Consider the following 19,010-nt stretch of genomic DNA (forward strand, 5'->3'; position numbering starts at 1 on the left):
ATGTAGAAAAAGCAGGATAACTTTAAAAGGCAAGGCCACCTACTGATCCGCATTTGGTTTATCCTCAGCAATACTGTCAAAATCCTTTCAGGGACGCCCATCCTTTTACTTCTCACTTTAGAAGCTTATAGACAGCCCATTTGCAGCACAATTTGAAAGAATATTCTAAGATGGGGAAACAAAGCTAATAGCCTCTTTCATTTGTGACGGTGTGAGACATTTTTCTCCAGGAAGAAGGTCAAGGAGGTAGTCCTTGGCTAGGTTCGCATAGAAGGTCGGAGAATGAGGGTCTTCTTTTCAGAATTTCCTGATGAACTGAAACTGCGCCCAGTACATGGCAGCCCCAGAGCACTGGAGGGAGGGAGTGTGAGCTTCTCCTTTTGAAGAGCATGCTCCCATATGAAATAACCGCAGCCCTTTCTATTCCCCGCCTGCTTTCCAACTGGGCAGCTATAGAACGCTTTGCCATGATTCGGACCACCATTTGAAACATTTAGCCTTCTGGCCCTTCGACCGCATCTGCACAGAGGAGGGGTCACTCTCCCAGTCTCTGCAGCCTTTAAAGGCTGGTTTAAGTTGACTGAGGAGTTTAAGATGCCAGAAGGGACGCGGTAGGAACCCAGCCTCCTGACTAGCTGGGAGGTACTAGGCGTTGCGCCTTTGTCTTCATAAACTATAAAGGGTGGTTTCTTTGCTGGAGGAACTGATTTTGGACTGGAAGGCTTCCTTTTATGAGCTTCAGATGACAATCTGAAAGGGTTTCCATTTGACACATCAATGGAAGCAGCACTTGCTTTTGCAGCGGGGAGCTTAAACGCAGAAGTATCTGAGAACTTATTTGGGGCTATGCCAACGTTGTAAATCGTAGTGCTGGGGCTTTTGTACACAACAGACTTAGGGAGTTCCAGATTCAGAGTAGCATCCGCAACACTTTTAGATCCCAAGTTCATCATGTGAGACTTATTCAGATCCATCCTCTCTTCAACGGTCAATGAACTCTTATGGCTTGTGTCATCATCCTGCTGCAAACACCCCAAACCTTCATCATCTTGCGATGCTGGTATTAAAGCTACATCCTCCCAGTTGGCCAGCGCTGATAAACAATCTGGAGTGGTACTTATGTCTATATCTGAAATACTGACGGAGGAAAGAGTGGTTGAGACTAAAACCAGTCCTGGATTATGCACTGAAGAACTGGAAATTGGGTGCCTGTTATTTAGCCCACTCTGGATGCCCAAAGAGTTATGCGAAGGCTGAAAAGAGCCAAGAGGGGAATTGAGCCTTTCGATCAAGCAGCTTTGGACACTACTATATCCATCAGTCTTTGAGGCATTACTCGACAGAACATGGGCGTTTTTGTGCAGATGAACAGGAGTGAACTCTTGCTGTTGGTTTTCCTTCTTGTTTTTAATTCCCGTGGTAACTCCAGCATTTTTGCTCTCGTCCAGACATGACATTCCTGCACCATCGCTGCTCCCCAAAGGACTTCCTTCAGTAGGTTTCGGAGACAAAAATCTGGCAATGGAATTCTTCGCAGGAGGTGCCTAAAGAATCCATAAACAAATAAGATATTGTGGGAACCGCAGGAAAGAGACGTCAACAGCCAAGTGAGAAAATGTGCCTCGGAATCCTCCAGGAAGAAGATCAAGTTCAAAGTCGTTTCAGCAAACTCTTACTGTCTTCTTGGCACATATGTCAAGAAGAAAAGCCACTGACCTTATCCAAAGATTTAGTGATTTTCATCACACACCCATCGCATATCATCTTCCATGCAAGGCAGGCAGTATTCCGGGAGTCATCCAGCCCTTAGGGAAAACAGAGGTGGTGCTGTTGTTGACCAAGTCAGGCAAGTTAACTATTCTGTACTAACACAACCCTTTCTCACTGCTTCACAAAAGAATCTGTAGGGATACAGCTAGGCACAAAGCACCCTTGTATAAGAAGACCCTAGTATAAGTATAAGATTTGGTGATCTACACATGGCAGATAGTAAGTCCAGGGAGAATCGAGTTCCACTCCCTGCTTGGTCCTGAAGTGCACTAGTGACTTTGAGTAACTCTGCCTCCCAGTCCGGTCCAGCCCACCCCACCAGGTAATAATAATAATAATAATAATAATAATAATAATAATAATAATTTATTATTTATACCCCGCCCATCTGGCTGTGTTTCCCCAGCCACTCTGGGCAGATTCCAACAGAAAAATAAAACAGGTTGCTGCAAGGATAAAAACAGAAGGAGCTAGGCAACAGTAGGTATTTTCCTGAACTTTTTGTGTTGTTTTTTAATACTATTTTATTAATTTTTACAATAACAAAAAACATCACATACAAATAACCATGCTATGTATACAATCCATAACAACTTCCAAACATGGGATTTCTAAACTCCCTTGACTCCCCTTCTTGGTTCTTTTGTTTAAAATTTGTTCGTGCGCATCCATAATGTCTTAAATTCACAATTTCCAATTTTATACATTATTCATCATATTACAAGTGTTTTTCAAAATCCTGCTATTGTACACAATGCTTTGGAAATATGCAATAATTTTTTTTTCATTTTTTCAAATTATTGTCCTGAACATTTTGCAAATTATTTAACAAATTGTCCTGAACTTTTTGAAAGAAGGGTGAAACAAAAGTGGAATAAAACTCATTTAAAAGGATAAGAAAAACCAGCATTCTTGGTTTTAGAGCATGGTATTATTGAACAGTTTGGGTTATATTCCATGGAGTTTGTCTCAGTTTAGGCAGAGCTTGGAACAAGCCTAAAAACCTGCTACTGATGACTAGAAATACTTCCATACATACACGCACGCACACACTTAAAAACTCACTCACCAGAATGCTCCCGTCCTGCAAATATGATCCCCACATCCTGCAAAGCACCGTTTAGCCCATGTGGCTTCCGACAGTAAAAGAGCTAAGAGGAAATAAAGGTAAAGACATTAGCTGCTGTGCTCTGTTCAACTCGAATCATGGCGGGGGCTCATAGGCACAGCACAAAAAGTAGTTCTTCATATACGCCTTTCTTTAGCACTGGTGTGGGAAGCCTGTGGCCCTCTAAACATTGCTGAACTACACCTCCCATAATCCCTGACTATTGGCCATGCTTGCTGGGGCTGATGGAAGTTAGGAGTTCTGCAACATTTAGAGGGCCAAAGGTTCCCCACACCTGCTTTAGCAACTCAAAGAACTCAAAACATGCCCATCGGTGCTCTGATTACTAAATATTCAGGAGCGATCATAAAATGAATCTGTATTAAGTGATATTTATCACTTTTTAAATAATGAATATACTACGATCATATCCTTCCTCCGAAATAAATAAATAAATAAAATCACTGTCCCATCTTACTCACAGGGCTATCTACCACCAAAGGCCTTATATGACAAGGAATGGGAGAGCAAAGGAGAGAGGTAATGACCTAGGTGACCTCAGACTGCTCCCCCTCCCCACACACAGTGACTGTACTATGGAAGGCAGCCTGGTGACTTGTTATGCTTTTCAGGCATCTGGCTGGCTGCTGGGAATGGAACGCTGGACAACATGGGCCACTGTTCGGATCCAGCAAAGCTCCTCCTCTGTTCTTATTGCAGCCTTATTCAATTATTTTATTCCCCCCCCTCCCATGTATTTCTTTACTTTGCATCCTTAGAGGTGGGATATGGGTAATATAATAAATAATTAATACAGACAGGACCAGAGATGGGTCATATACCTAGGAGGGCTTATGTAAACATGTGATCTTTATGTCACCAGTGAAGGAAAACACTTAATGAATAAAAGAAAAGAAGAGAGATGGAAAGGAGTAAAACAGATGGGAGCATTTATTACACATGGGACTAACATGACAGTATTCATAGCTGCCAAGTACCCCGTTTTCCCCAGGAAATCCCCGTTTTTACTTACCTTTTCCCAGTGGTCCCCCGTATCACTTCATCTCCCATTTTTCTCCATTATTTTCTCCTGCCGGCGGCCATTTTTTTCTGATTTGCCCTTCTCTGGGCACCAAAAATGGCCGCCGCCAGCTTCAAAAGTCGTGTCTACGCATGTCCGGAAGTGCGTAGATGCGACTTCTTGTGTCTGCGGCGGCCATTTTTGGTGCCCATAGATGAGCAGAGCGACACCGGAAGTTGCGTCTACGCACTTCCGAACATGCATAGACGCGACTTTCGAAGCCGGCGGCGGCCATTTTTGGTGCCCAGAGAAGGGCAAAGCAACACCGGAAGTTGCGTCAACGCAACTTCCGGTGTCACGCGGCTGCTGGTCCCGGATTCTGCAGTCCGGGACTTGGAAGGTAAGCAGTATTATAAGCAATGTAGAAATGCAGCAAAAGTTACATTTCATCTGGCCAATGATCTAGCTTGCGGAGATGCAGACAGACTGCCAGTTACACCATGGCCACTGCAATTCAAACAATAAGCAGCTCTCAGCTAGCAAAATTGGCCATTTCAGCATTCCTTTCATGAATACTACACATATGCAGTCTGATCTCACCTTGTAAGTTGCCCGGAGATCAATCCAGGAGTTTAAAACATCTGGTTTTCTCAGTTGCTTTCTTTTACACTCGTATTGCAAACACACCCCCAGGTCCCAGTCTGTAGAACAAACAAACTGTCATAAACCTTTCATGTTTTATGCTTTGTTATTGTTTCTAGCTTTCTTCCATGTGGAATAGTAACTGTTTCTTATCAGACAGCCATTCCTCACCAGGCTAGAAACATGAGGAATTAAAGTAGGAAAAGATACCTAGGGAAAACATACCTGCGCTATGGTGTGGTCATGAAATGCACACATAACTGCTGAGGAGTACGCAACCCACAACTGTGCATTCAGCAGTTGCACCTCCCAACTCAGAGTTTTGTGTGTATTCTACCCAAGAAAAAATCTCATTTTTCTTTTGCTTTCTTAAACCAGTTTCTAGCACATGTTGCAAATACAGCCTTGAAAGATCGAGATTTTTAAAAAGGAAGTGGAAAAGCAAAGTCAAGAGGGTCGAATCACTTCAAACCACTTTCAGGGTAAGAAATCAGATTTTAAAAAAGGTACTATGAATTACCTGACCATGTAACAAAAGCGCACAATTTTCCTTCCGAAGAATGACCTGAACTGAAAACAATGTTTTTTTCCTTCTGCATCTTTTGAATCCATTTAGAAAACTGAGACAGGCATATATGAAGAGGGACGCCTTCATCAACTTGGTTCTTAGTAGAAGAGAACAAGATACATTTAGTATTTTTGACAGTATCCAAGTGTTGCTTTACACTCAGCCTTAACACAATTCATTGTCAGGCATAGTGAACAGGGTCAATAACATCTCTATAGTTTCAAAACCAACTGGAAACTATGAGCTTAGCTTGCAAATTGACTGCAACATGAAACAATAAAATTGTACCTGTTTTATGCCAGTTAGCTCAGTGCAAAATTCAGAGAGAATGGGATGTTCCTGAGGCTGCACGTACATGTGGAATTCAGATTCAATCTCTCCATTCAAGGTGTTTAATAGAACTGCTGGAAATTCAACTAAAGAAAGTGCATTTTCATTCCAAATCAGGTTTATTTTAAAGAAATAGCATTCTTAAAAACACAGTTTTACAGCTGGAGTTAAAAAGTGCTGGGTCAAAGGTTTAAGCCCACCCAATCACAGTCATAAAACACATTGGGTCAGTTATATTTCCTAACCTACCTCACAGGATTCTTGTGAGTATAAAAGGAAGAGGGAATTATATAAATCTTTCTAAGCTCCTTTGAGAGAGGAATAGATATAAATGCAATTAATTGCTACCGTGCTCCAGGTTTAAACAAACTAAACATTTCAGAATGTTTTAATACCATTGAGAGATCAATTCATATTTTTTAAGACAAGCTCATCTATTTGCTCCTAGGAATGCTTATAAGCCAGGATGTTTTGATCAATTGATCAATCAATCCCTAAGCTACTGTGTTTTGGCTGTCCTGGAGCGGGAGGTGGGTGGATTTTGTTTTTGTATCTTCTTCTCTTTTTTGTAATTGTTATATATTGGAAATCAATAAAACTATGTTGTTGTTTTTAAACACACACACACACAGAGAGAGAGAGAGAGAGAGAGAGAGGGAGGGAGAGCATGGTACCATTTAAATTTGTTTGATGTTTGGTACCATTTAAATTCCACTTGTATAAAAATGCTTATCTCATTTGGAACTTCCTAGTGGAACCTCAAAAGCTTCCATCTTGTTCCCTCTCCTTTATAAAGTGTGCATTAAATCCTTAGATGAGGAATCGTCAGTACACTGACAACATCTTCTCCCAAGCTCCATGCTCTTGGTCAGGCTTCCTCAAACTCGGCCCTTCAGATGTTTTGAGACTACAATTCCCATCATCCCTGACTACTGGTCCTGCTAGCCAGGGATCATGGGAGTTGTAGGCCAAAAAACATCTGGAGGGCCAAGTTTGAGGAAGCCTGGTCTTGGTTCTTTAGTAACCCCATCCAATAAACTCTAATTTATAAGCAAAGCTCTAATTTCCTAATCACAAGCTGCCTTGTTCTATCCAATCTCAAGAAAGTGCTGTGCATTCAACTGGGGTGCATGGGTCACATTGCCCAGTACTGAAGGGTTGGGGGAAGCCAGAGCATAGGTGATGCCGAATCCTTCATGTTCAAAGAAGCCTCATAAAGCTTTGAATTGTGGCCAATAGCAGCAATGGCCAGAGACTTCTTTGCATGAGCTGCTACATCTAAGGCAGTGGTTTCCAACCAGTGTGCCATTGGTGTTGCGGGCAACACTGGCCTCTGTCCCTCTTTCCTTCTCTCCCTCCTCTGACGCCCTCTCCTCTGCCTCCCAAAGGCTTGCACAGCTGTTTGTTGCAGCAGCCCTGGCTACAAGCTCCTGGGGCTGATCAGGGGGTACTCCCCAGGCCCCTATGGGGCAGTGTGAGGAGACACCTCACTTTGGGGCATGGGGGGCAGCTCAAAGACCAGGGGTGGCAACAGCAGCTATCTGGAGGACTCCCAAGGAGAGGAGAGGGAAAGGGAGGCTGAGGGAACACTCCACAAGGGAGGGTGTTTGAAAAAGGTGAGAGGCAGCCAGCTCTACAGGCAAGGGGTGACGTAACTGGGCTCCTGAGCTCTACAGCAGTGCTGCAGAAAGAATGTAGCTGGTCAAGGGAGCCATGGACTCATGGTTGAAAACCTCTGATCTAAGGGAATGGTAAGAGGTGTGCCCCAAATACCAGCTGCTGTTATGTTCCAGGACCCACCTTGAGTCATTCATGGAAATTATCAAAAGATGAATACTTTACATGTAGAGTTTGGGATGGGTAGGTTGGGAATTATATACAAATAAACGGCATGAACAATGTTTTGATAGCTCCATTATTAATTTACCGATCACACAGAAGCAGTTCTCAAACAATATTACTAAATCTCCACTTACTGATTTCTTGAGTGTAACATTTTCTGCCTTCTTTCCAGCACGTAGACTCAAAATCAATAATTACTAAGTAGTCAAACAATTGCCCTATGAAATCAAGCGAGGATTGTGTTATTTGTGGGGGTAAAGACAGTACCGGTAACTTTTGCTTTGCGATTCAGACACAATACTCACTCAGTTTGGGTTTGCCATGACTTTGGCCAGTGGGTGATGTTTTAGAAATTCTTCTGATAATGCCAAGCTGCCTACAAAAATAATAATAATACAAACACATACTGGAAGAATTAATCTCTCAATAGCAAAACGCTATTTTTGGGGGGGGGGTACCCAAGTGATTGAGATTTAGGCCTGAGGCTCCCGAATCCCTCAGAGAGAGGGAAAAGTGCGGAGAACAGTTGGGACAACTGGTAATTAAATGCAAGCGGCTCAACCTGTAATCTATTTACACAAAGCCCCCAAAAATGGGATAAAAGGGGAGAGAACAGGGGGGAAATGGGGGGCTTGTTCCAGACATCTGGCAGCATCTTTTCTTCTCACCAGCTCCCTCCACCCTTTATTTTAAACATCCAAACCTTCCCAAGGGAAAAGAAACCCACAAGGCTTGTTAACCAGGGTGGTGCAGTGGTTAGAGCACCAGACTAGGACCTGGGAGAGCAGGGTTCGAATCCTCACTCAGCCACGGAGCCCCCTGGGTGACCTTGGGCCAGTGACTGCCTCTGAACCTAGCCAACCTCACAGGGTTGTTGGGTGGATTAAATGAATAAAGGGAGGGGGAGGAACCACGTGCGCCATCTGCAGCTCCTTGGATGAAAAGGCAGTGTATAAATGAAAGAAATAATAATAATAATAATAATAATAATAATAATAATAATACGAGAGCCCACTAGGAAAATGGAGGAAAAGAAGGATGCAGCGCCTGTTGTAGGCCTCACCTGGCCAACTTCTTCGTCGCCATGGCTACGGCCTCCCACCCCCATCCCCCGACGCCCCACGCCCCACGCCCCTCACTCCTCTCCGTTTCCTGCCTCCGTTTTGAACAGCCCGCGGATCCCGCCTCTTATCGATGCCGTCGACAAATTGGCTACTAGGGTCTGGTACTTCTGACTTCCGGGAAGCTCTCCGTTCTTCTCTGGAGTCCCCGCTCGCGACTTCTCCAACAGCCTATGCGGCGCTCCGAGAGAGAGGGTGGGTGGGTGGGTGAGTAGCCTAGGCCGAAGGAAACGATTGCCGATCTGAAGCTTTTCCTCGATTCGGAGCTCCGCTCTAACCCCGCGAAGGCAAACGGAGGAAGAAGGTGAGGGTCTCTTTGAATGGCGTTTCTATGTCCCCGGGGGGGACGGGAGAAGCGGCTATTCGGGGTTTGCCTTCAGAGGGCAGGAGGAGGAGGAATCCCGTCCGTCCTTCCCCCATAAACGCACGTGGCTGCAGGTCAGTAGTGCTAACATTGTCTCTATAACCTGCAGTCTTGAGTCTCCACCATTATTGCACATGCCCCATGCTATTTAGGCTGCCATGCACACCATATGCTTAATCCTGGGACCTGTAGTTTGTTATGGGTGCTTGGAATTGCACACTACGGTTCCCACGATTGGAGTGGGGGGCGAGGAGAGGGAATCTGTTTAAATTGTATGGCGTGTATTACGGCCTTTTCACGACACAATATTTATTTACTCCCTTTATTATTACCGGTATTACCGTATACAGTGGAACCTCGGTTTATGAACACCTCGGTTTATGAATTTTCGGTTTATGAACGCCGCGGACCTATCTGGAACGGATCTGGAACGGATTAATTCACTTTCCATTACTTTTCATGGGAAAGTTTGCTTCAGTTTATGAACGCTTCAGTTTATGAACAGACTTCCGGAACCAATGACACCCATGTTTCAGTTTATGAACGCTTCAGTTTAAGTACTCCGCGGACCCGTCTGGAACGGATTAATCCACTTTCCATTACTTTCAATGGGAAAGTTCGCTTCAGTTTATGAACGGTTACTCCACGGATCGTCTGGAACGGATTAATCCACTTTCCATTACTTTCAATGGGAAAGTTCGCTTCAGTTTATGAACGCTTCGGTTTATGAACAGACTTCCGGAACAAATTGTGTTCATAAACCGAGGTACCACTGTACATGTAACATAATAATACTCGCAACATAATGATACCCTCGTTCCATATTGATAATTTTACTATTGATACCCCACACAGCTTACTGGGTGGCCCCAGCCACTTTCGGCAGCCTTCAACACATATAAAAACATTTTAAAAACCCACTTCCCTATACAGGATTGCATTCAGATGGCTCGGGGGTTCTTTAACTCTATACTCCCCAACATTTCTCCATTGAAAATAGGGACATCCTATCATACCCTCCAATATTTTCCAATGAAAATAGGGGCATCCTAAGGAAAAGCAGGACATTCCAGGATCAAATCAGAAACCAGGACAGCTTCTCCAAACCAGGGACGTCCCTGGAAAATACTGTAGACATTTGGAGGGTCTGGCATGTTGCTATGTGCTTGGCTCCACCAGAAGTATGTTTGTTCCATAATGGTGTCCCCTTCAGTTGTGTATTGGATCTAGAACAGACATCCCCAAACTGCGGCCCTCCAGATGTTTTGGCCTACAACTCCCATGATCCCTAGCTAACAGGACCAGTGGTCGGGGAAGATGGGAATTGTAGTCCAAAACATCTGGAGGGCGAAAGTTTGCGGATGCCTGGTCTAGAATAACACGACAATCCTAACCATGTCTCCTCAGAAGTCTGCCCTCTTGAAGTCAATGGGGTTTCCTCCCAGGTAAGAGGGATTATATTTGCAGCCTAGGTAAAGTGAGCTTTTGTTCTGTTGAAATCATTAATACAGATTAATTATGATTGTTAATTTGAGTGTTCTAAAAGGGGAGGAGGGCGTGCAACAGCAGTGTGGGGTGCTTCTGTTTCTAGGACACCCCATTTCATTGCCCCTTATTGAAGGCAATGGAGAAGTTGAAGACACCGAACTCCCCACTGCTTTCAGTGTGGTATAGGTTGCAATCATTGGCACGCCTCCTAGAAAGTAAGCCCCATTAAGTTCAGCAGGACTTCTGAGTGCACAAACGTAAAACATAGAACAAACGTATCCTGTCTTGTGACTATAAATAGCTTAGCTGGGTGGAACCATTGTGTAAATGCTCCCAGTTATTATTACTGTATTTATTAAATTTGTATCCGGCCCTCCATGCATATATCTAAAGGCAGCTCACGACACAAAAATACAAGATAAGAAAACACACACACACACACACACACACACACACACACACACACGAAGAGAATGAAAACAAAACAGTAGCCCCTACTCCCTCCCACAACACAGTTGCACTATGCTGAAACGCATTTCAAATGTGGCAGAACATTGTCCTGGTTTCTTCCCAAAACAACCAAACTTGTAAATAAGAAAGATGTCTTTATTTAGACAGCTAGCAGTACAGGCTCAGCAGCTGATACAGGGCTCAAGAGTTCAAGAGCAGGGCAAGAAGTTCAGAACCGTACAGAAGCAACGAAGATGTCACAACAAGTTTCCCCACCCCTCCCATCAAGCTTTTAAAGCTGAGGCGTGGTGTGCTCACTCAGGAGACTCTCTTGCCTTGCGGGGATGTTGAGATTGTGTGTGGTCTGGTGGGCTGGGTGGGTCTGCTTCCATCTGTGAAGGCAGCTCCAGAGTCTAGGTGACAAGCACTTTCCTGATCAGTTGCCACTTCTTGTCAGCCACAACCCCCTTGGCAGATAATAATAATAATAATAATAATAATAATAATAATAATAATAATAATAATAATTTATTTATACCCTGCCCATCTGGCTGGGTTTCCTCATATGGCGACTTACAACAGAAAAATAAAATAAAATCTATTAAACATTAAAAGCCTCCCTAAACAGGGCTGCCTTCAGATGTCTTCTAAAAATCTGGTAGCTGTTTTTTTCTTTGACATCTGATGGGAGGGTGTTCCACAGGGTGGGCGCCACCACCGAGAAGGCCCTCTGCCTGGTTCCCTGCAACTTGGCTTCTTGCAATGAGGGAACCGCCAGAAGGCCCTCGGTACTGGACCTCCATATGCAACCTCCACGGGGGCTTTCTGGTCCACATGTGGGTCGGAGGGGAGAACTCACATCCCTGCTTCCTCTTCCAAAGCAACTGTAGTTGAGTGAAAAGAGGAGATTTGCCTGCCTCAAACCCAGGTTCCCACAATCCACCCCACCACGCCATTTCCTCCTCTTCTGTCTGTGCCTGCCAAGGGATGCCAAATTGTGTTTCTGGGTTTGTTATATTAATAATAATAATAATAATAATAATAATAATAATAATAATAATATTTTGTTCAACTTAAATCTGTTTCCAGCTATTTTATTTCCTGCTTCTTCTTTTTGGCAGATACAACACTCATACCCCCAAGGAGAAAAAAAAAAACCCCAACCCCATACTGATGGACCAAATGGATGCAGCAACCCACGTCATGAAAAAGAAAAGGCCCCGTGAAGATAATGAAAAGACAGAGAAGGTTAAAAAGAGAAGGAAGGTTGATGAAAGCAATGTTTGCCAAAACCAGCAGAAAGCTAAAAGTGATGTAAGTGTGCCTGCTATTGCAGGAGATCTGCTGTCAGTTCTGTGGATGAGTGGATGAGCCCCTCAGTCTCCAATCTCAGCAAAAAGTAACAATAAGTTGTGTACTAGAGTAGACCCATTGGAAATAATGCCCCAACGTTAGTCAAACCTATTAATTTCAGTGAGTTTACTCTGAATGGGACTAGATACATCCCAGTGCTTTTTTTACCAGCTTTGACTGTTGCCCTGGCTACAGCCATTTCTGGACCAGAGTAGCCTGACTATAGTTTTCAGGGTGCTGGTCACCTCCATATTGGATTACTGCAATACACTCTTTGCAGGGCTTCCCCTGAAGTTGTCCCGGAAACTACAGCTAGTACAAAATGCAGCAGCCTGAATGCTCACTGGGGCCAAATCCAGGAGAGCTCTTGTAAGAGGCCAGACTTGATCAAAAGTGGGCATCGTTATAAAGACAGATCACCTCCAGGCCATGTTTGCGTGAAGCCAGTGTGTTCTTCCTTGATTTCTGCAAAATTATGCTTAAGCCTCTGGCCCTCATGAAATCAAGAAAAGATTGAAAGCACTTTGTGGGTCAACTTTTAAAATCTTGGAAACCGAAAGGTAGGAAAGCAGGGAGCCAGGTTTCCCCAAGTTCCCCCACCATTTCTAACCCTGCAAGGTCGTTTTTGAGAGGATGACTCATGTGTTTTTTCACAGTCAGGGTTGTTAACTTCCCAGCGGAGGATTTTTGCAAATGGCACGTCCAACTGCAGTCGCCTGGCATTTGCTGTGTTTATGTAAATAGCTTCCAAGTGATGTCAAGTTATGCATAATCAAAATACTGTATGCTCACTCTGTCTTCCCTGCTCGCTCATTTATTTTCTCTGTGCCCTTTTTGCAAGAGACGAGTCGTCCCCTTCTGGAATCCATTCAGTGGCAGCTCAGACACTTCAACGCTTTCTGCCTTTGTAAACAATCCTTGAGCACGGTTCTCTTGTTCTTTTCAGGAGAAGCAGCCCCGCTTGTCTGCCAAAGTGTTTGGAGAAGACTCTGAAATCAGCTACAACCAACTGTACAGATTCCTCAAGTATTCTGCTTTGGGGAAACGCCACGGTGCAGCTAATCCCAGGTAGTCCCTTGTCCCCTTCCAGGTGTTGATGGGCTGCCAACTCCCAAGCTCTCATTGAGGTTGAGAGCTGTTGTTCAGCAACATCCTGGCAGACTGAAGGCTGCCCATCTCTGCTGTATGTTCAGTCTAGGAGTCCATCCTACATGCTCCCAACAGGAATAGATCTTACTAAAGGCCATCACCTAATGCCGTTCTCATGTGGATGAGCTGTAAACCATTCACCTTTGACTCCTCCATTAGCCTGTGTCAAGTTTCTGGCACCGACATAGCGTAGATCCCATCAGCACCAGGCATTTAAAACACATGGCTTCCTCCGAAGAATCCTGGGAACTGTAGTTTGCTCCTTGCAGAACTGCAATTGCCAGGATACACAGTTCCCGGGGATCTTTGGGGGGAAATAATGTATTTTCATTGCGTATTGTGTATGTGAATTTAGTCCAGGGAAGGCTTCAGTTCAGCTCCCCTCCTGGCTGCATCAGAACCCCAGGATGGCCCTGCAGGATCAGGCCCATCTAGTCCAGTGGGGATATTGATTTCCTTTGTTTTGTTGAACAGATGGATTGATTTGCTTGATTTATTACAGTTTCATTCAAGAATCCCAAGGAGGATTACAAACAATAAATAATAAGAACATGGTTGAACATAATGAATGCAGCATAAATCATATGGGATAATTAATGGCATTAAGGGGAAAGTAGCAAAATTTCTGAGAAATGCCACATCACTATAAGACTCGAGAGGCACTTTTTAACCTCAGTTTTATCTTAAAGCATCTCCTTTTATGAAGAGATGCCAATTGTACGCTTTGACTTATATACTTCTGCATCCTGTGCATGCCAGTAAGTGAGATTGATGGAGAACATCACAAATGCAGCTTGAATCATCTAGAACAAGTAACAAATCACCAGTGAAACAATTGCAGTCTATAAAACACTGTTAACAAAGCAGCAACTAAAAAATAAGCGGGACGCTACAATTAAAGCAGAAGTCGTGTTATGCGATCAACAAATCAGTACAGCATTTATAAACTAGGAAGCAGCAGCAGACAGACACCATGCCTCAGACTGCTTTTCCAAGTTCCTTGCCTTTCAAAAACAGCTTTGCCATGCCCTATTGGGAGGGTATATTGTGAGGGGTGTGGTCAGGAGAGAGTCCTGGGGGCCTGGTAGAAATACCTGGGGGCCGCATTCAGCGCCTGAGCCTTACATTCCCCAGCGGTTCTGCAGGCCTTCCCTGCTCTGAATGCACATTCTCCTTCCTCCTTAACTATGCTCAAGAGGGGCACAGCATGCGTTCTTAGCATGCAGAAAGTTCCTGGTTCGGTTCTTGGCATTACCTCTCTCTCTCTCTCTCTCTCTCTCTCTCTCTCTCTCTCTCTCTCTCTCTCTCTCTCTCTACAAAAAAAAAGGCTCACATAGCAGGTGATAGGAAAATCTCTTTGACTGAGAACTGGAGAACTTGTGCCAGTCAAAGTAAAGGGCGTTGGACTAAAGAGGCATAAAGAACATATAAGACATTATTTCTTTCTGAAGGAGTGTCTCCACCCCCATTGTTAAACCCGGACACTGAGATCCAGCACCAAGGGCCTTCTGGTGGTTCCCTCGCTGCGGGAAGCCAAATTAACCAGGCAGAGGGCCTTCTCGGTAGTGGCACCCGCCCTGTGGAACGCCCTCCCACCAGATGTCAAAGAGAACAATAACTACCAGACTTTTAGAAGACATCTGAAGGCAGCCCTGTTTAAGGAAGCTTTTAATGTTTGGATTACTGTATTTTAATAATAATAATAAATAAATATTTTTTATTTATACCCCACCCTCCCCAGTCAAAACCGGGCTCAGGGCGGCTAACACCAGTAAAAATTACAATAAAACGTAAAAGAAAGAAAAACAATTAATTAAAATACAGGTTAAAATACAATTTAAATTTTTAAATGCAGCCTCATTTTAAAGTAGCCCAAATCAAAACCATAAGGGAGGAAAACATAGGGGTCAGACTGAGTCCAGCCCAAATGCCAGGCGGAACAGCTCCGTCTTGCAGGCCCTGCGGAAAGTTGTCAAATCCCGCAGGGCCCTGGTCTCCTAATACTTTGTTGGAAGCCGCCCAGAGTAGCTGGGGAAACCCAGCCAGATGGGTGGGGTACAAATAATAAATTATTATTATTATTATTATTATTATTATTATTATTATTATTATTATTAAGTTATGTGTCCCAGTGCTGCATCAACAGCAACATTGATCAGGACTGGAAACCAGGTCCTTGTCCCTAAAATACCCAGGACCAAGGAACCCGCCTTATCCTGAAACACAACGCAAGAAGGGCCAGTGGCCCATCTAGTCCAGCCTCCTGTTGTCACATTGGCCAACCAGATGCCTATGAGAAGCCCACAAGCAGACCACGATCACAGGATGATCTAGCACAGGCACCCCCAAACTTCGGCCCTCCAGATGTTTTGGACTACAATTCCCATCTTCCCCGACCACTGGTCCTGTTGGTTAGGGATCATGGGAGTTGTAGGCCAAAACATTTGGAGGGCCGCAGTTTGGGGATGCCTGATCTAGCAAGCTTAGTATGGTCCACACTGACCCTCCAGGGTTTCGAGATGCCTGGGGATTTGAACCTGGGACCTTCTGCATGCAAAGCAGATGCTCTGCCACTGAGCTGCAGACCTTGCCTCCCCGATTACCTTGCTTTCTTGCCGCCCACCCAGAGAAAGGCAGGGGGCTCACCGGAGTGCTAATGGCTTTCCCTCCCCCCCCCCCTGCTTTGTGGTGCAGCTGGTGCCGTGTTCATCACCGGAGGCGTCTGGCTGGCATAGTGGTGGTGGTCCTGGGGGACGTCGGTCAACTCCACTTCGACCGCTTCTACCTGCAGTTCAAGCACCTCCGGAAGAGATTCAGACATGTAAGTTCGCCAGGCGTAATCCTTGAGGCATCTGGGCAAGCTCCTATAATCGGGATGGAGCTCTTCAAGTTCCAGAGGGCAGCAAACTAGGGATGGCAAACCTCAGTTCTGTGGGCCAAATGTGCCCCCCCCTTGACCTTTCTGTTTGGCTCCTGGACATGCCCCTTATCAGCTTTGCTTTGTACCCTCTTTGGATTGTTTTTGCCTGGCTGGAATGAGTCCCTATATCTCCATCCGTCCATATTGCACACTTGGATAGAGGGGGAGTGCGTATGTTTCAGTTTGTGTAAAATTCGCATCCATTGCACCGCCCACTTTCCCCTCTGGCTCTGCCCCCTCAACCCCCTAGAACAGGGGTCAGCAAACTTTTTTCAGCAGGGGGCCGGTCCACTGTCCGTCAGACCTTGTGGGGGGCCGGACTATATTTTGTAAAAATAATAATGAATGAATTCCTATGCCCCACAAATAACTCAGAGATGCATTTTAAATAAAAGGACACATTCTACTCATGTAAAAAACACCAGGCAGGTCCCACAAATATCCCAAAGATGCATTTTAAATAAAAGGACACATTCTACTCATGTAAAAACATGCTGATTCCCGGACCATCCGCAAGCCGGATTTAGAAGGCGATTGGACCGCATCCAGCCCCCGGGCCTTATGGGGATCCCTGCCCTAGAAGTCTGTTGAGAAGGGAGAGTTACCTTCAGGCCAGAGAAACTTCCCCACCTCTGCTGCAAACCTTTTTCCAGGCTGGCAGGTTTCGTTGCCTGATTTGCAGAAATGAAATAAAGTGACGAAATGGACATGCTATTCTCCCTTGCTCTTCCCCCACTCTCTGGCCACAATCTGTGGCCTCTCAAGAGGGCACCAGATGTTATTGTTATTGCTATTTTCATTTGTACTCCGTCCATCTGACTGGGTTACCCCAGCCACTCTGGGTGGCTTCCAACGTATATAAAAACATAATTAAACATTGAAAATCTTCCCTATGCACTCTCCCCAAGAACTTCGTCTCCCAAGTCTTGGCACACGGGGCTCCAAAATCTAGCTGCGAATATGCGTTCGCGAGATGTGCTTTTCTTAACACAAACGGTACATTCTGTCTTTTGAAAGAGACAACTGTTTTCCACGCAGAATAGAGTCTGCTTTAATGTGCTCAATTTCTTTTCTTTTTCTTTTTGGTTTTCCTTATAAGTCTCCTCTGAACAGGATGCTTTGAATGAGTAAACTTTGCCCAAGTTGTGGGGGGGGGGGGTTGTGTGTTTTTTGGGCGGTGGGTGGATGTTGGGGGGGGGTTTCCAGTGGCAAGGAAACACATGTCTTTAATTGAGAGCAAATTCAAGACTTTCCAGGAATATGCAGCCGCCAGTCCTTGCCAGCTAGACAAAGACTGAGCTTTCTCTGGCTCCTGCCTGGAAGCCGAGGTCATTAATACGATAACGACACAAAAGAGGCCCGTTTTAGTCACTCCCATTTCCCTGAAAATGTTATTTGTCCCCCTGTGCAGTCTTCTCCACCATTAAAGCAACAATCACAGGCTCAAGAGTGAGGCAGTTTAAAAATGGCTGTATACTACTGCGTTTGGACTATACTAGACTATGACCTGACTCCCAGGATGTCAATATTTAGTCTTGCCATCTCATTTTTGACGTGCTATGGTCCATGGCGTGCTATGGTCCATGGGGTCACGAACAGTCGGACACGACTAAACGACTTAACAACAACAACAACAACAACAACAACAAACTATGACCTGGGAGATGAGTATTCAGAAAGATGGTGGTTCTATCACCACTGTTGGAGGGAGTATATTTCTGAATACCAGTGACTGGTAATCAGTCACAAGCAAGGGCTGTTGCTCTCGGATTCAAGATTCCCACGTGCATCTGGTTGGCGACTGCGAGGACAGGTTTCTAAGCTAGCTGGACATTTGGCCTGAGCTCTTCTTACAAGACCAGGTTTCAAACCCTTACTTGGCCAGAAAGCTCACAGGGTCAGCCTAACAACCTACCTCACATGGTTGCTGTGAGGAATAAAAAAAAGGGAGGGGAGGCAAACCCCGAAGGGGGAAGTAGAATGGAGTATCCTAGGCATGGGCACGGCTGGCTGTCCGGAGCGCTGAGAAAAGGAGCCCTAGTCGGCACTGCAACATTTTATTGCAGACCCCGCTTGTTTTCTGCCTATTAATAGGGGTCTGTTTATGCAGTGCGTCTGTTGCACATGCCTTTGGAAAGCGTTTGGGAGATTCAGCTAGCGGGGAGGTGAAACTCAAAAAGACAAAAGACCCGTATCAATCGGTGGACCCTCTTATCACGGGGAGAGAGGGAATCACTTGACTCATTTGCTCGATGTTTTGATGAAATTAAAAGTCCTTCCAAATGATATATATGTTTAAACCAAGAATAGCCCTGTTCAGTTAGGCTAAATCTCTGTCACATGGAAGAGGGAGCAAGCTTGTTTTCTCCTGCTCTGGAGGGTGGGACCTGAACCAATGGCTTCAAGTTACCAGAAAGGAAATTCCGACTAAATATCAGGAAGAAATTTCAGACAGTAAGAACTGTTTGATAGTGGACAGACTCCCTTGTTGTGGGGGAGGAAGGGAAAGGAGATTGTTAGCCGCTTTGAGACTCCTTAAGGGGAGTGAAAGTCGGGATATCAAGTCCAAACTCTTCTTCTTCTTCCCTGGGAAGGCGGTACACTCTCCTTCCTTGGGGGGTTTTAAGCAGAAGTTGGATGGCCATTTGCCATGGCTGCTTTAGTTGAGATTCCTGCATTGCAGCGGGTTGGACTAGATGGCCCTTGGTATCCCTTCCAACTCGACAATTCTGTGATTCTAGTCTAGCATCCTGTTCTCACAGCAACCAACCAGAAGCCTGCAAGCAGGACCTGGGCACTACTGCATGTTTGATCAAAAGGGAAATCCTGTGATTTTTCAGCTTTGGCCTTTCCTGGTTAGGCATCCACTTCTGGGCCATTAAAC

General features: G+C 45.0%; 2 protein-coding genes across 3 annotated transcripts in view; one reads left to right on the top strand and one right to left on the bottom strand.

Moving 5' to 3' along the window:
* Positions 1–5: 5 nt before the first annotated feature.
* ERI2 (ERI1 exoribonuclease family member 2) lies at positions 6–8,380 on the bottom strand. The gene is made up of 9 exons (XM_035130500.2): positions 8,345–8,380; positions 7,587–7,657; positions 7,416–7,499; positions 5,398–5,525; positions 5,062–5,206; positions 4,500–4,600; positions 2,840–2,921; positions 1,717–1,805; positions 6–1,544 (listed from the first exon to the last, which is right to left on the bottom strand). The coding sequence occupies exons 1-9, from the start codon at positions 8,365–8,367 to the stop codon at positions 258–260; spliced, it is 2,010 nt and encodes a 669-aa protein (XP_034986391.2). The 5' UTR covers positions 8,368–8,380; the 3' UTR covers positions 6–257.
* Positions 8,381–8,519: 139 nt separating this feature from the next.
* Positions 8,520–19,010, top strand: part of REXO5 (RNA exonuclease 5) — a 35,824-nt gene continuing 25,333 nt past the window's right edge. The window contains exons 1-4 of one of the 2 annotated variants that reach the window (XR_004693526.2): positions 8,520–8,706; positions 11,826–12,018; positions 13,004–13,125; positions 15,901–16,027. Coding sequence is in view for 1 of the 2 variants with exons in the window: in XM_035130497.2 (XP_034986388.2) it covers positions 11,878–12,018; positions 13,004–13,125; positions 15,901–16,027 (390 nt within the window). In the remaining variant the exon portion in view is untranslated. The remainder of the gene's footprint in view (positions 8,707–11,825; positions 12,019–13,003; positions 13,126–15,900; positions 16,028–19,010) is intronic. The other variant, XM_035130497.2, reaches the window with a different exon arrangement.

Source organism: Zootoca vivipara, chromosome 14 (assembly GCF_963506605.1).
Source record: "Zootoca vivipara chromosome 14, rZooViv1.1, whole genome shotgun sequence".
Taxonomy (NCBI): Eukaryota; Metazoa; Chordata; class Lepidosauria; order Squamata; family Lacertidae; genus Zootoca; species Zootoca vivipara.